The sequence below is a fragment of the Danio aesculapii genome, chromosome 3 (genome assembly GCF_903798145.1).
Source record: "Danio aesculapii chromosome 3, fDanAes4.1, whole genome shotgun sequence".
Classification (NCBI taxonomy): domain Eukaryota; kingdom Metazoa; phylum Chordata; class Actinopteri; order Cypriniformes; family Danionidae; genus Danio; species Danio aesculapii.
The window spans coordinates 4672419-4690430 of record NC_079437.1 but is presented as its reverse complement, the minus strand read 5'-3'; the positions used below and the strand labels follow the sequence as shown (position 1 = coordinate 4690430).

Below are 18012 nucleotides of genomic sequence, written 5' to 3'. Positions count from 1 at the left end.
CCAGCAGGACAACTCACCATGTCATAAAGCTCCAATCTCAGACTGGTTTCTTGAACATGACAATGAGTTCACTGTACTCAAATGGCCTCCACAGTCACCAGATCTCAATTCAATAGAGCACCTTTGGTATGAGGTGGAAGGGGAGATTCGCATCATGGATGTGCAGCCAACAAATCTGCAGCAACCGCACGATGCTATCACGTCAATCTGGAGCAGGATCTCTGAGGAATAGTTCCAGTGCCTTGTTGAATCTCTGACACGACTAAGGCGGTCCTGAAGGCGAAAGGGGACCAACCCGGTACTAGAAAGGTGTACCTAATAAAGTGGCCAGTGAGTGTGTCATGTAATTGCTACAACATTCGACAGTGTCAAGTGGCATTAAACTGTGATTTTGATCTTTCCCATAAACATCAGTGTTTATATCTGAACCATAAACTGAATCTCTTTCTCAAACACAGATTTGAATGCAGCACATTGAAGGATTAACACACATGAATCACCATCATATAATTTTTATTGCGTGGGCGAGATCCTGATCTTTTAATGATTAATTACGCAGCTTTACACTGATGTGTTCATGCAGGATAAACAAATGACAGAAAACACCTTTAATAACCTAAGAAAGCATTGAAGTGCCACACAACTTTTCCCGTCATCATTACAGCAATGCTTTCATGCATGTGATTTGATTTGAACACAAGATATCTGTGATCATTACAAATGAAGGATGATCCGTTACACCCCTACCAGTTACCAGGGGACAATCTGTATAGAGATTATGTGTATTTGTTGATTGTATTAGGGTTTATTTTGCACCTTTAACCTTTCAATATGAGGACACAAAGAGCTTAGCAGACAGGAAACAACACTGAGGTTAGACTAGAGTCGTCACTGTCTGCTAAATATAAAAATAGTAGTGTGCAAACAAACAAGGGTTGACAATAATGTCAAACTGGCTGCACTGAGGGGTCCCAAAATAAAATTTGTAGCTCTAATCTGCATTAAAGGTATAGTTCACCTTTAAAATATAAAAAATACACACTATTTACTCTCCTACAGGTGCTTTTAAACCTTTATGAGCTTCTTCCTTCTGCTGAACACAAAAGAAGATACTCTGAAGAATGCTGAAAACATGCACTCGTAGACTTTAATAGTAGGAAAACAACTACTATGGAGGTCAATGGCATCTTAAATCCAATTAAACTGTCTTGTTAAAATCTCTTGGACGTAATATTTCACAAACCGCTTTAAAATCATATCCGGAGGCAAATTATTGTCAAAACAACACGAAACAATCAGTGAGAACATCGAGATGAATATCTGCAGCACAGTTAGACGTCTCTCCGATGGCGGAGGGTGGAGCGGCATTAATAAATCTATTCTTAACCCGCCGTCCGGCCTCAGGACACATGAGACATCAGCCCCAAACATGCCATTAGAGTGCATTAGAGTCCGCTTCAGATCCGTCCATTTCCTCCTGCAGCTCTCAGCTCAAACGCTACTCTCTGACTGACTTCAGATCACCACATACGGCTTTCTTAAAGGGAGAGTTCACCCAGATATTTTAATTGAACTCACCTCCAGGACACCCAAGATGGAGGTGACTTTTTTTTGTGGTCATTGGTGGTTCATATATAATGCAGGTCAATGGTCACCCGGAAGCTAGAGTCACAGTGCAGACTGAAGCCCAATCGGCGTCTATTGTGAAGTGAATTTGACACGCGAATGAAGAGGGTAAACTCAAAATGTTCACGCGTCTATTTACATGCGAATATTGTGATTTATTCGCGCATGTCACGTCTGGTGTGAACACAGCATTAGTCTTTAGGTGAACAATTAATCCGTGAAAGATAATCCACTGACAAATATTGTTCATTATTCAAAGTCGGAGCATTCGCTTCTGTGTTTGGAGTGGGCGTTTCGTCTCTGTTGACATGTCAACCTGAGGATTTCCACAATGTAATGTAATGTGTATTTATATAGCGCACTTATCGTGTATGTCCATACACCAAAAGCGCTTCACAATCATGAGGGGGGTCTCTCCACACCACCACCAGTGTGCAGCATCCACTTGGATAATGCTACGGCAGCCACAGGATAACGGCGCCAGTGCGCTCACCACATACCAGCTAATGGTGGATGTAGCTGATTGGTTTAGATCAGAGGTCACCAATCTCGATCCTGGAGGGCTGGTGTCCCTCCAGGGTTTAGCTCCAACTTGCCTCAACACACCTGCCTGGGTGTTTCAAGTATACTTAGTAAGACCTTGATTAGCTTGTTCAGGTGTGTTTGATTAGAGTTGGAGCTAAAATCTGCAGGACACCGGCCCTCCAGGAACAAGTTTGGTGACCCCTGGTTTAGATGATTGGGAGGCCATGATGGGTAAGGGCCAACGGAGGGAATTCGCCCAGGACATACTGTTCCATAGCAACTGTATTGTAATATTCTTAACCACGCCCATCTTACTGTTAGTTTTGCTATGGGGGATGATGTGTAAGCTACGCCCCCTACTCAATATTCAATTTCAGTTGGTGGTACATCAACATACTGAAATTAAAATCTCAGCAACTTCCAGATCACGTGGACATGGACAATTTTTGAACGAGCAAATCGATGTTTAATATTTATCGAAATTTATTGTCTTGTAACAAAAAATTGGGGGTGCTAATGTGAGCGTGGACACCAACGGGCAAAACAATACGACTTAAAACATCATCCTCGGGCTTTTTTGGGGGGAGGGTTGACTTGCTATGTTAAACACTGGTTGACCAATCAGATTTCACGCTTTTGTTCACGTCTTCATTTGCTAAATTTGCAGTAAAACACAACTTGATGGTGCTCAAACACAACAGTTTAACATAGCAAACATGAATTGCAGATCAAAAAGGATTTGACAGTGACTTTAATTTTAATTAATTGCATTTTTTTTTGTAAAACGTTTGCCGTGTATGCATCAAACAACACTGGAAGCTTAATTCTTTTTGTGGGTGAACTTTTAATTGGTATTTTGTAAATAATAAGATATCGGCCATCCCTACTGCGCTGTATTTAAGCCACTGAAGGACCTCTGTCAAGCTGATAAACACTAATTTTTTTGTATGGAGAGAGCATGGAGTGTATGTTTGTGTCTGATACAGTACCCTGAGTGTCGTCGCTCTGTTCGGTGGCCTGCATGGCTTTACGGATCTGCATTCGGATGATGTCGATCTTCGTTTTACTGTCCTGCAGCATCTGCTGAGCCGACTGAAGCAGCTTCTTATCCTGGAGGACAGGGAGACGGACAGATGAGGATACTTGGAGACATCTGATGCTCAAATGAACAGACAGACAGACAGACAGACAGACAGACAGACAGACAGACAGACAGACAGATAGCCAAATAAGACCAATAGACTAACAGACAGATTGATGGCTAGACAGATGGGCAGACAAACAGACAGAGACAGACAAACAAACAGACAGATGGATGGATAGACGGACGGACGGACAGACAGACAAATAAAAAGACAGACGGATAGATAGACAGATGGATAGACAGACAGACGGATGGACGGACAGACAGACGGATAGACAGACAGACGGATAGACAGACAGACGGACGGACGGACGGACGGACGGACAGACAGATAGACAGACACAAAGACGGATAGACAGGCAGGCAGACAGACAGACAGTTAGATGGATAGACAGACAGACAGGCAGAGAGACAGTTAGATGGATAGACAGAAAGACAGACAGACAGGCAGACAGACAGTTAGATGGATAGACAGACAGACAGACAGACAGACAGACAGACAGACAGACAGACAGACAGACAGGCAGGCAGGCAGGCAGACAGACAGACAGACAGACAGACAGACAGACAGATAACCTTGGTAACTCCATTGGCGTAGATGGGGATCATGTTCTCTGCCCCCTGTTTGACCTTCAGTTCGATGTTGAGCTGTCGCTCCAGAGCCTTAATCCTGTCCTGATTGGCTGAGGAGCGTCCCGGCGTCCCAACAGACTGGAGGTCATCTGGGGGTCAAAGACAGGGTCAAACATTCATCCAGGGGTCACGGTCTAACACGATTATAATACAGACATCTGACAAATCATCCCTGTAGATTCATATTTATATTCACACAGTTTTATGCAAAAGTTTGGGCACCCCTCCATGGCTGCATAGTCATGTGCTCTTTCATTATAAGAGAAGATCACAGCGAAATGCCATTTGGTTTCTAGAGAAAGATGGATGATGTCTTGTTTTTCAGACAGAAATCCTTAGTGTAGCAGTATTGAAATGTGTGAAATTAAACTGAAACTGAAAAGTAGGCTATGCAAAAGTTTGGGTGGATCTTTTGTGTGGATTTCAAAACCAAAATTGATTTGAGTGACTCAGTAAACCTTCAATCCTTACAGAGGTGCAACCAATCATAAAAAGGGATATTTAAGATAGCTGATTGCTAGTTGTGCTCCTTATTGTCAACCTGAAAGTAGCAACATGGGAACTTTAAAAGAACCTCCTAATGACCTACACACCAGGATAATTCACCAACATAAATTAGGAGAAGGATGCAAAAAGCTATCACAAAGGTTTAAAGTCTCCATCTCCAGAGTAAGAAATATAGTAAGAAAATGGAAGGCCACAGGAACAGTTCTTGAGAAGGAAAGATGCGCTAGACCAAGAAAAATATCTGAAAGTCAATGGCGTAGAATGGTTAGAACAGTCACAGACAAACCCCAGAACACCTCCAGAGAGCTCCAGGAACATCTTGCTGCTGATAATGTCATTGTACATGGTTCCATATTCCAGTGCACTCTTCAAAAGGAACAACTTGATGGAAGGTGATGCAGAAGAAGCCTTTTCTGCATTCTGCCAACAAGGAGACTCGATATGCAAAGGCTCATCTGGACATCCCCAGAATCATTTTGGAAAAATATACTGTGGACAGATGCCACAACCATAGGTGCTTTGCATGACGGAAAAACAATACAGTATTCCAGGAGAAGAACCTGCTCCCTACTGTAAAACATGGTGGAGGGTCCATCATTCTGTGGGGATGTGTGGCAAGCACAGGTACTGGAAACCTGTGTTTAAGTTTAAGGTCTCATGGATTCCACCCAGTATCAGCAGATTCTGAAGAACAATGTTAAGGAATCAATTCAATTCAATTCACCTTTATTTGTATAGCGCTTTTACAATGTAGATTGTGTCAAAGCAGCTTCACATGAAAGGTAACAGTAAATAGGAACAGTGTAGTTCAGTTTGTAGTGTTTAAGTTCAGTTCAGTTTAGCTCAGTTCAGTGTGGTTTAATAATCACTACTGAGAGTCCAAACACTGATACAACTCAGTTTTTTTACCACACTTCATTTATTTGTTTGCTGGAAATTAGAATTGAATATAGAAATAGTTTTGAAACAAATCTTTGTGCTTAACAAACAAAATTAATTATTTATAGGCTAATGGATATCTGTGCGTACAACACATTTCCCTGTCTACGAGAGTGAAAGTAAACAATGAGGAGGCTCATCTCTCATTCTCGCGCTGTAGATGCTCTGTTTAACTGTTTTCTCTCTAGTGAAGCGTTCAGTTTTAACACTTACAAAGTCCGCCATGTAAATAGCAAATGCACCATGGCGACGCAACTGACTCTTAAAGGGAATGGGAGATGAGACTCTGATTGGTTTATTCTCAAAACGCACCTATAACTCATTAAGAGAATAAGCTCAACCCTGTTAGACCATGCGCCACGCCGCAAATCGGATTTTTCCATCCTTAAATTAGCAAAAGTGGATTCTGACACGCCCTTAATGTGTTTGCGCCCTGCGTTTTGCGCATGGATCGTCAAAATAGAGCCCTAAATCTTTAAAAAGATGACATATTAAAAAATTTGCAAATATATAACTGAGATACAATCACAGTGAAGTCTTCATTAAATCCTTATTTTCCTCAGAGCGAAACAAGTCATCCACCCATATAGTTGAGAAGTGGAAGGGCACAAACAAAAATATAATTCGTATATTTTTCTTGGAAAAAATATCTTTTTGAAATGAATTTCATTTGCAATCATTTTTAACTTAATTTTAATGTATCTTTTGTTGTGAGATTGCATTGGTTTGTTAAATAAAATAATAATAGCTTAAATAAAATAAAATGAAATATTCACAGTTTCAGAGAAGCCTATATATAACTGTTTTCACTATTAATGACAAATTTAAATAAGCTGGAAATGCTTTTGCAATGTATTCGCAGAACTGAACGTGTTCCCAGATCACCTTGGATGAACAAACTCTGTTGGAGGGATGAGAGAACTCAGAAACTGGTTGTGAGAATGAAGATGTCTGCATATTTGTGCCAGCCTGTCAGATAAAATTGTTTAAAACCCCTTAATATTTGGGAAAAGGTACTTAATGTTTGCATAACCAATGATTGATCTTATCCACCCGCAACCCACCTATAAGTAAATATGCAGCCTATTTTTTTAATTACCAGACCAGTGCATTAATGGCAGCACCCACTGATATAACCGAGACATTAGGTGCTTCCCAAATCGCATACTTATACAGTATTCTACACCATTTTGTAGTATAAATAGTGTAAGTAGCGCGTTCACACTGAAAACTCTAAAAATAGGTGCACTTTAATTACCCGGATGATGCACTCGTTCAGCTGGTAAAATGAAGTGTGTAATGACGGACACTTCACACACTCAACAGTCGTAGCTTTGCTCTCGTAGCGGAAGAGGCGGAGCTATCAGGCGCACATGTTTGATAGCTTTATTTATTTTGCATTGTGAAAGCAAAATTCTCCTACGAGAGGGATTATAGCGCCTCCCGATGGTGAATGCGGTTATACTCATGGCAGGTATTATTTGGTACTTTGGTCATTTATTTCACTGATCTGGCAACCGTCAAATGTCATCAGGAAAACGGTCTGAATTTCCGCTTAGTAAAAAAACATTAGTGTTCCATTTGGGACGACACTACATACATGTACAATGCTGTTGAGTGTGTAAGTGCATAGTACATAAGTGCATAGTGTATAGTGTGCCATTTGAGATGCAGCTATTATGTGCTCCTATTGCACAGTGTCATCCACATGACGGAACTCGTCATGAAGAACGAGAAAAAAATTAAACATGCTAGACTTTCTGCGATAGTGTCGTGAGGCGTCGCAGGCGTGGTATCGTTGTCGTGAACTATGCCACATTTCATGAGAAGAAACGATTTGATCAGGATCCCCATTTGTCGTTTACGAGTCTCCACAACACCCTACGTCAAGGAAATCATGTCGAAATCGTGACAAATTCGAGTGATCTGACCGTGGCTTTAGACGGTTTTGGATAGTAGATTAGTTTAGATACGGCGTGAAAACGCTGAAGACTTTTCCCTTACTTTCTTTTCTTAGATAGTTTAGAGATTGTGGGTTTCTAGTTAGAGTTGTTTTGTTATATTATTTTATTTTCTTTGGCGCCACTTTCGTTCCTCTTCCCCCTTTATTATGAACCATTTATTTTTGCTTTTCTTGTTTATTTTTTGTTTGTTATACTTTGTAAGTAAATACACTTATTTTGGCATAATTGGTTGTCCGTCTGCTCCATTGCCACCACCATTCATAAAGGGGTCAGAACATTTTAAATGTTGCTATAACCCTAGAGTGTAAATCTTAAATAACCGTAACATTTATCAACACTTGAATGCAAATCTTTTCATTAAAACTGCAACATTTTTGACAAACATAAATAAATAAATAAACCAAAACTCTCTGACAAAGCCCAAAACACCCATCCACCACTCTTCAACATAGTACAGAATACTACCCCTATTTAGTATCTGCATTTGGGCTTCCCTTTCTGTAATACACCGAAAACATGGTAAAAACTCAATGACAGGCAAAGAGTTTAGCGTTGTGTGCTGTTGGGGATGTTTTCATCCACTCTGGGCTGATTTTGAGACTTAATTTGGCCACATCAATCTCTGTGTTTTAGCAAATGGACTGGTTTTTGGTGCAAATCATATTTTGATGCATATTTTGGAAAAATGCTTTGAAAATGGGCAAATTTACTACCATTTTGTTTTGTTTGTGGCTTTTGTCCCATTGACTTCCATTATAATGACAAACATTGATTCCCCATTGACTTCCACTATAATGAAACTTTTTTTTTGCACAGGCCTATCAAAAACGGTTAATTGTACCAACTCATGATCAACAGTACAAATGACAAATTTTACCACTTCCCAACAGGGAAAACCACCAACAATCAAGAATTCAAGAATATTGTGTGCTGTCATGGCTTTGCAATCAAAAAATGTCATTATAATGAAAGTCAATGGGGCAAAAACAGCCCCCAACATAATGAAAGGGTAGTCAATTTGAACAATACACAAGAGTTAAAAAGGAGTCACTGGGGACAATATTGCCTTAAAAATGAAAAGTAAAAGTGCAGGCTTTCGGATAATCCTGACCTTTGCTGTCGTCGTGACCCTTGACCATGATATATGCGTCCAGCTCCTGCAGCTGAGCATGGAGCGAGTCCAGCTTTCGGCTGGAGCTGCGTAACTGGCTCTCCACCTGCTGGGCATTGCGTTTGTCAGTAGTGGCCCGCCGCAGTTTATCCGCGCCCTCTTTAATCTTCAACTCCTTGCGGATCTCCCTGCGGATCCACTCGCGCTTCTCGTCCAGCCGCTGCTGCACGCTGGAGTCGGAGAAATCAGAGTTCTGGTCCAGTCCCATCTGCTCCAGAACAGACAAACCTGAATCTGAATCCTGCAGAAAACAACAGGTCATGGGTCAGTGCGGGCAGACTGGGATTACAGACAGACAGAGATACAGATAGTAGGCATGCACCGATATTTCTGACTGATACCGATAACCGATAAGTTTATAATCAGAGGCTAATAAATAATATATTGGCCCAAAAATATACATGTTACTGCATATTTGCAAAAACAACAGGCAAATACAAACAATGAACAACTAATTTTATTTTATTTTAAAACCTGACCTTCAGAAAAGTCTCTGAACTTTATTAATCAACTGTTGTTTTCTATGGCCAACTTTCTTTTATATCAATAAAATCTAAAAAAACAAACAAAAAAAACACACACACGCACGCACGCACACACACAAACACAGATATTCAGTGCATAATTCGCATACTGGATAGAATGATTATACAATAAAACCATAGAAATACATATATTAGGGATGCACCGGTATTTTTGACCGATATTGATAACCGATAATCGATAACCCTTTACAATCAGAGGCTGATAGCCAAGATATTAGCCCAAAACAAAAGGCAAACACATAAAGGCAAAAGGAAACACAAATTTACACCATCTTAAAGCAAATTAAATAATCTTTGCATTGATCTATGGTTTGTTAGGATAGGACAATATTTGAATTTGACGTGTATTATACAAGCTAAAAAACACAAACCCCAATATTCAGTGCATAATTCACACACTGGATAGAACGATAATGTAATAAAACAATAGTCTGTATTTCTGTCTATTGTTTTGTTGCACTATCATTCTATTAACCGGATATTTTGACCAATACCGATAACCAGAGGCTGATAGCCGATATATTAGCCCAAAAATATACGCTAATTTTTCTACATGACTGCATAAACAAAAGGCAAACATATACAATGAACGACTGATTTTATTTTGAAACTTGACCTTCAGAAAAGTCTCTGAACTTTATTAACTATGACCAACTTTTATATCAATAAAGTTTAAATAAACAAAATTTTTTTTTATATATATATAATTTTTTATATTTTTTGATATTCAGTGCATAATTCGCACACTGGGTAGAATGATTATTCAATAAATCCACAGACTGAAATACAGATATTTGGGTGCACCGATATTTTTGACTGATACCGATAACTCTTTATAACCGGAGGCTGATAGCTGATATATGAGCCCAAAACAAAAGGCAAACACATAACGACAAATGGCAACACAAATTTAATTTAAAACTTGACCTTCAGAAAAGTCTCTGAACTTTATTAACTATAATCAACTTTTATATCAATAAAGTCTAAATAAACTAAAATTTTATATATATCATTTTTTATATTTTTAGATATTCAGTACATAATTCGCACACTGGGTAGAATGATTATTCAATAAAACCACAGACAGAAATACAGATATTTGGGTGCACCGATATTTTTGACCGATACTAATAACTCTTTATAACCGATATATAAGCCCAAATTATATAAGCCCAATTATAGCCGATATATAAGCCCAAAAAAAGGCAAACACATAAAGGCAAAAGGCAACACAAATTTACACTATCTTAAAGCAAATTAAATAATCTTTGCATTGATCTATGGTTTGTTAGGATAGGACAATATTTGAATTTGACGTGTATTATACAAGCTAAAAAACACAAACCCCAATATTCAGTGCATAATTCACACACTGGATAGAACGATAATGAAATAAAACAATAGTCTGTATTTCTGTCTATTGTTTTGTTGCACTATCATTCTATGAACCATATATTTTGACCAATACCGATAACCAGAGGCTGATAGCCGATATATTAGCCCAAAAATATACACAATTTTTTCAACATGATTGCATAAACAAAAGGCAAACGAATACAATGAACGACTGATTTTATTTTGAAACTTGACCTTCAGAAAACTCTCTGAACTTTATTAACTATGACCAACTTTTATATCAATAAAGTTTAAATAAACAAAATTATATATATATAAAACTTTTTTTATATTTTAGATATTCAGTGCATAATTCGCACACTGGATAGAATGATTATTCAATAAAACCATATACAGAAATACAGACATTAGGGTGCACCGATATTTTTGACCGATACCGATAACTCTTTATAACCGGAGGCTGATAGCTGATATATAAGCCCAAAAAAAAGGCAAACACAAAGGCAAATGGCAACACAAATTTATTTTAAAACTTGACCTTCAGAAAAGTCTCTGAACTTTATTAACTATGACCAACTTTTATAATAAATAATGTTTAAATAAACTATAATGAATATATATATATATATATAGAATTTTTTATATTTTTAGATATTCAGTACATAATTCGCACACTGGGTAGAATGATTATTCAATAAAATCATATACAGAAATACAGATTTTTGGGTGTACCGATATTTTTGACTGATACCGATAACTCTTTATAACCGATATATAAGCCCAATATATAAAAGCCCAATTATAGCCGATATATAAGCACAAAAAAAGGCAAACGGCAACACAAATTTATTTTAAAACTTCACCTTCAGAAAAGTCTCTGAACTTTATTAACTATGACCAACTTTTATATCAATAAATTCTACATTTTTATATGTATAATTTTTTATATTTTTAGATATTCAGTGCAAAATTCGCACACTGGATAGAGTGATTATTTAATAAAACCATAGACAGAAACAAAGATATTAGGGATGCACCGATATTTTTGACCGATAATTCTTCATAATCAGAGGCTGATAGCCGATATATAAGCCCAAAACAAAAGGCAAACACATAAAGGCAAAAGGCAACACAAAATTACACATCATCTTAAAGCAGATTAAATAATCTTTCCACTGATGTATGGTTTGTTAGAATAAGGGCGCACTCACACTATGATATCCGAACAGTGCCCAGGCACGTTTCCCGGTTCGTTTGACGAGTGTGAGTGCTCCGAATCGGGCTCAGGCGTGGTTCAGTTGGCCGACCCTGGCCCGGTTGGAAGAGGTGTGCCAGAGCGCAGCTTGGTTGGGCTTTGGCATGGTACGCTTGTAGTGTGAGTGCAAAGCGCGCCTGAGACCAAAACTGAAGACGCAATGTCACTATTAAGTGCCTGTTTCCTATGGATTTATTAATCGTTATTACTTTTCAATAAACGCAAATGCAAACTCCTCGCTGCACGTCAGCTGCACCTTCAGCAAACCACCTAACAAGCGCAGAACAAGGATTTTATCATACTTTATGAGCGTCGAAAATGTACGGCAAAATATTTGACTGCATGTCACTGCATCCCAAACATAACTAAAGCAATCTGCACTGTACTAACCCAGAGCAATTCTCTTCTGTTAAACTGAACAGTCGCATCACTGATGACGAAAGCATGCTCAGGTTCGGAAGACAAACGGCAGTATGAGTGCAGGTCACTGGGGGAGACAGGAGGGGGGGACAATTGTGCTTTGGCACGGCACACCCTGAGATACTATTTCATTTGGCATTGTGTAACACAAACTAAAAAACACACACACACACCCTGATATTCAGTGCATAATTTGCACACTGGATTCAACAATACTGCAATAAAACCATAATCCACGATCTGCATTTCTGTCTATGTTTTATTACAATATCGTTCTATGCATTGTATATTTATGACTGATACCAATAACTATAATCTGAGGCTGATAGCCGATATATTAGCCCATGGTTTCCGATACATTCATTCTTCCATGGCGGGGCGCCACGTCAAAATTGATCCCGCCACGGCTACATTACAGCTTCTCATTCAAAACATTCAGTTGCGTTTTTTTAATAGCGGGTGATAATCACAGCAAAGCGTATTAAAAGGTAAGTGAATTATAACAGCGCAAACTTTTCTGTAACCATAATAGTGCTGTGCGGAATTTGTGTAACCCTTTAACGTTACGTGCTGACTGACTGACTGTGACAGGTGCGTGATGCGTGAGGCCAGCAAACATGTCGTACAGCCGTTTTCACTTTACTTCAGGACGCATTAATACTACTCTGTAGGTACATAAATGCGAATGCGATCTTGTAATACTGCGCTCACGACATTTGTCATTGAAATAACACCACAGGTAGTTGGTAGATCTGTGTAAAAAAGGCCTGCTGCCACAGCTGGAAAAAATCCTAGAGAAAACACTGTTGCCCCAATGTATACATTTCTTGGGTAAGCTAAATTGCATTGTATGAGCCCTAATGAATAAAGGGGCTAAGCTGAAGGAAAATGAATGAAGATAGTTTGAATCGCTATATTTGACAGGCAGTCTTAACAGCCAGTATTCAGGTATATACATTTAATAATCACAATGCAAAAAAGCTACCTTTTTACTTTGTCTCGTTTCTAGTCCAAATATCGAAATTCTTAGATCAAGTAAAAACATCATTTTGTTTTCACCTTAAGAAGAAATACATCAAAATTAAGAGTCTGTCAATGGGGTGAGTAAAATAATCTTAATTTTTACTTTGATGTGTAGATATTTGAACAAGAAACTAGACAAAATTCCCCCCCCCCCCCCAAAAAAAAAAAAAAATTGCATAAACTGTATAAATATTTAAATACAATTAATCTTTGTTACCAAACATTATCCTTTTATTAATATAAAGATTAATATCCAAACGTATTTTTTTTTGTGCCCAAATATTTTAACCTCTCAAGAAATTCTCAGTTACAGGCCTTAAAACACGTGTAAATGATCAACTTTTATTATATATTACGAACAATTCAAGTTTGGTCAACTCCTGGAGTCCTCACTTAAATGATCTAAGACGATTTGGCAGATCCTGGATCTGTTAATCTTGATAACTGATCTCGGGCTAATTTGATTCTTCAAACAAGTTCTCAAATCAGATTAAAATGTCTGGATGAACTGATCTGAGATCACTGCGTGTGTTGTGAAGGACAGATCTATCGATCCTCAATCATGATCAGCAATGCAACGACGGCACAGCAGCGTAATGACATCATCTGATTAATATTCAATTGTCCACGTGAGTAAAATTAAATAAAATTCATAGTAAACGGTTTGTTTAATATGATACGCAATAACTTTTCACAGTTGTTGTGGGTTGCAGCATTTACACTTTCATGAGAGTATTTAGCAATTTATTTAGTTAGTGTCTTTTCTTTATTATAGTAGCCTACAGGCCTATTCAGTTTCTTAATCGATGTAAAGAATAACTGGATGTTTAAATTAATTTTGTATAAAAAAAGCATTTTTATATCGCTTAAGGTGTCTGCAGCTTTTGCGAGGCATCAAATCACGGTCATATCAGCTGTCAAAACATGTTCATGACTGCAGAAATTATTAATCCTCAAAACAAATCAAATATTTTGCACATCTATTATCATACACAAATTGTTGGTAAGGGAACCTAGGCTGTTCGTGGAAATTTTCCCATTCAAATAAGTTGCCAGTTGATGCTTAGTTGGTGCGAGGGATCGTACTCAACTTTTAGATGACACATACCACTTAATCAAATGACTACTTGTCACTTTTGCTAAAACGCTGGTAAGGTAAGCTGATATATTAAAGTTGTACGCGTTTGTATCTAAAAAGTCCATATTAATACATTTTCTCTTTGAATCCCTTGGGGAGAAATATCTAAATATCTATATATATATATATATATATATATATATATATATATATATATATATATATATATATATATATATATATATAGATATATACAGATATCTATATAGATATATACAGATATCTATATAGATATATACAGATATCTATATAGATATATACATTTATATATATATATATATTTTTTTATTATTATTTTTTTTTAACTATTTACTATTTTCCCAAGTGTATATAACTACTACTGTAAGAAAATATTAGAATTCAGCTCAAACTTTCAGTATTACCATTGCTTGAAATGAGCCTGTTTATATGAAATAAGCCTGCTCCCGAGCAGGTTTGAGCTACCAGAACTGTTGCTATGACAACAACTCTCGGATGAGGTTTGAAGAACGAAACGATCCTGGATCGTGTCAAATCGTCAATAACCAAATCCAGCTAATTGAGCGATCCACATACGGAGAACAAAGGTATGATTCAGGCTTAACATTGCATATCCTGCGATGTGACTATTGCGGATGTGCACATTGCGATATCAATGCTGAAATAGTACATTGTGCAGCCCTAATTGTGTCCCTAAAAATAAAAACCATAAGGGTCAAATTTACACATCATCTTAAAGTAGATTAAATCATCTTTCCATTGATGTGTGGTATGTTAGGATAGGACAATATTTGGATTTGGCATGTGTGTTACACACACTATAACACACAAACCACAATAATCAGTGCATAACTCCCCAAGAACTGTACTTATCCAGAGCGAGCAGAAGGGCTGCCAAAATCACTCTGGACCCCTCACACCCAGCACACTGCCTCTTTGAACTTTTACCTTCTGGTCGACGCTACAGAGCACTGCGCACCAGAACAGCCCAACACAGAAACAGTTTCTTCCCTCAGGCAATCCATCTCATGAACACTTGATGATAATAATTGTGGAACCAACATCACTACTTGCCATACACTTTTATACACATATACACTTATTTAACAACACACTTTACATGCCAATTTGCACATAACAGCTGCACATATAACGTTGTATATAGTAATAAACATGTACATACACTTGTCAATCTGTATATTTGCACTCACTACTTACTTCTATGTTTTTAAATATATTTATTATCTGTTTTTTGTCCTGTCTCTGTAATTCTGTTGCACTGTAGAAGCTCTGTCACCAAAACAAGCAAATACATTCCTAGTATGTGTGAACATACCTGGCAATAAAGCTCTTTCTGATTCTGATTCTGATAATTAATAATGTAAATGTAAATGTAAATGTAAATAATTCACACACTGAATTGAACAATAATGCAATAAAACCATAGACAGACAAGCGAAAGTAACAAAAGACTTACAGAATCAATGAGAATAACAAATAATAAAGACAAAAACAGGCCAAATGACGGAAAGATTGTGTACTGTTGGGTTGTTTTAATCCACTCTGGGCTTATTTTGAGGCTTTTTTTGGCCACAGCTTTGTCTCTATTTCAGTAAATGGACTGATTTTTAGTAACAAATCTTATTTTGACACATATTTAGGGAAAATGTTTTGAAAATGCTCAAAAAAAATTCAACAATACACTCTTGGCTAATTGACTACCCTTTCATTATGTTGGGGGCTGTTTTTGCCCCATTGACTTCCATTACAATCACACTTTTTTTGACTGCAAAGCCATGACAGCATATAATCATATATTCCTGATTGTTGCTGGTTTTCCCTGTTGGGAAGTGGTACAGTTTCTCCTTTTTACTATTGATCACGAACATAACGAAAGGGTAGTCAATTTGAACATCACCCAAGAGTTAAACGCTGAACGCAATAATCAGATCTGCTCAACATTATCAGATTACCATCAAGTTCCTCAAAAAAAACAACAACAACATTAACCCTATAAATGTCTTTCCACATACTAATAACAAAGCCCTTGCCAACAGTAAACAAAATGCAGTTTTGTCGTGAACTCTGAGTCTGGGTGACGGCGCTCTGCTGAACATCGATTCTCTACAACCATAAATAACCCAGAACAGCAGGACAGAAACACACCACCTGCTCTCAGACCAAACACTCAGACACACGCACACATTCACACACAGCTAATCACTAGCCTATGTAGGAGAACATCTTTAAAAATAATGTCTAGACATCAATTAATTAAAGTGAAAATGCATTCACACAAAAAATATAGATTATTCAGAATTTTTCCTGTGTACAGCAACAAATGCTTTTCTTACTTCGAGTTTCTGTCTCGTTTCTAATCCAGATATCTAAAAATTCTTAAATCAATAAGAATTTTCTTGACAAGCAAAACATACTGACTAGCTTTATGAAATAATATGCCACAATGAAATTAGTTGTCCTTAAACAAGCACAATAATCTGCCAGTGGGGTATGTGAAATAAACGTTCGTCAAAAGAACAAACAAGATTATTTTGCTCACGCCATTAGCAGATTACTTTGCTTCATTCATTCATTTTCTTTTCGCCTTTGTTCATTTATTAATCTGGGGTCGCCACAGCGGAATGAATCGGCAACTTATCCAGCACGTTTTACGTAGCGGATGCCCTTCCAGCCGCAACCCATCTCTGGGAAACATCCACACACACTCACTCACACACTACGGACAATTTAGCCTTCCCAATTCACCTGTCCCGCATGTCTTTGGACTGTGGGGGAAACCGGAGCACCCGGAGGAAACCCAAGCAGGGAGAACATGCAAACTCCACACAGAAACGCCAACTGATCCAGCCGAGGCTCGAACCAGCGACCTTCTTGCTGTGAGGCAACAGCACTACCTACTACTATCATGTCAATCTGGAGCAAGATCTCTAAGGAATATTCTCAGTACCCTGTTGAATCTCTGCCACGCAGGATTAAGGCAGTTCTGAAGGCTAAAAGGTTCTAACCTGGTACTAGCAAGGTGTACCTAATAAAGTGGCCAGTGAGTGTATTTCCATAACAAAACATCAGATCAGATGATGTTGTAATGCGTGATTTGATTATATGCAGGCCTCTCTTGCTGCTATTTAGAGAACCTTTGAAATAATACATTTATGACACAGCCAGATCGACAGAAAGGTGTCTGAAGTTAAACAATATGTCATCAGCTTTTATTTACATTTGATCAAAAACATTTAAGTCAGAATTTACCAGGGGTGTTAATAATTTCAGCCTAAATCAGTGAAACGTCAAAGCGGCCACTGTTGACTCTTAACCGGGGGGCGTGGCATGGGGGCGGAGTCAGTTCTAGTTAATTTATTCATAAAGCACATTTGAAAACAGCCACAAGACTTGATCGAAATGCTGCACATAATATACTAAACTATAAACACATATTGAGAATTAATAATAAACACCAAGAGAAATGACAGAATCAAGGCTGTGAAGCAGTGTGGTATAAACAGGATATTAGCAGGCCAGATCAGACAGTGCTTTGCTAGGTGTATATTTGGTGTGTTCATTAAAATAAGATGCTAGAACAGCTTTATAACTGAGAGTGTTGTGGTCGTGTGTTGTGTTCATGATGTGTAATGAGTCAGCAGACGAGAGCAGAAGCAAAGGGCAGCAGTGCGGTTCAGATAGAGAGGAAAACACACAGAGAAAACTCCAATAACAGACTGAGGAAAAAGTCAAAAACAGAGTGAGAAAACGTCAAAAACAGACAGAG

At 37.9% G+C, this 18012-nt stretch overlaps 1 protein-coding gene across 1 annotated transcript in view; it reads right to left on the bottom strand.

The window, feature by feature from the left end:
• pkn1b (protein kinase N1b) overlaps positions 1 to 18012 on the bottom strand; it is a 44812-nt gene that overhangs the window by 15568 nt on the left and 11232 nt on the right. Inside the window, exons 2-4 of the mRNA XM_056448652.1 lie at positions 8450 to 8750; positions 3872 to 4017; positions 3141 to 3261 (exon numbers count right to left, since the gene is read on the bottom strand). Of these exons, the coding sequence (XP_056304627.1) occupies positions 3141 to 3261; positions 3872 to 4017; positions 8450 to 8750 (568 nt within the window). The remainder of the gene's footprint in view (positions 1 to 3140; positions 3262 to 3871; positions 4018 to 8449; positions 8751 to 18012) is intronic.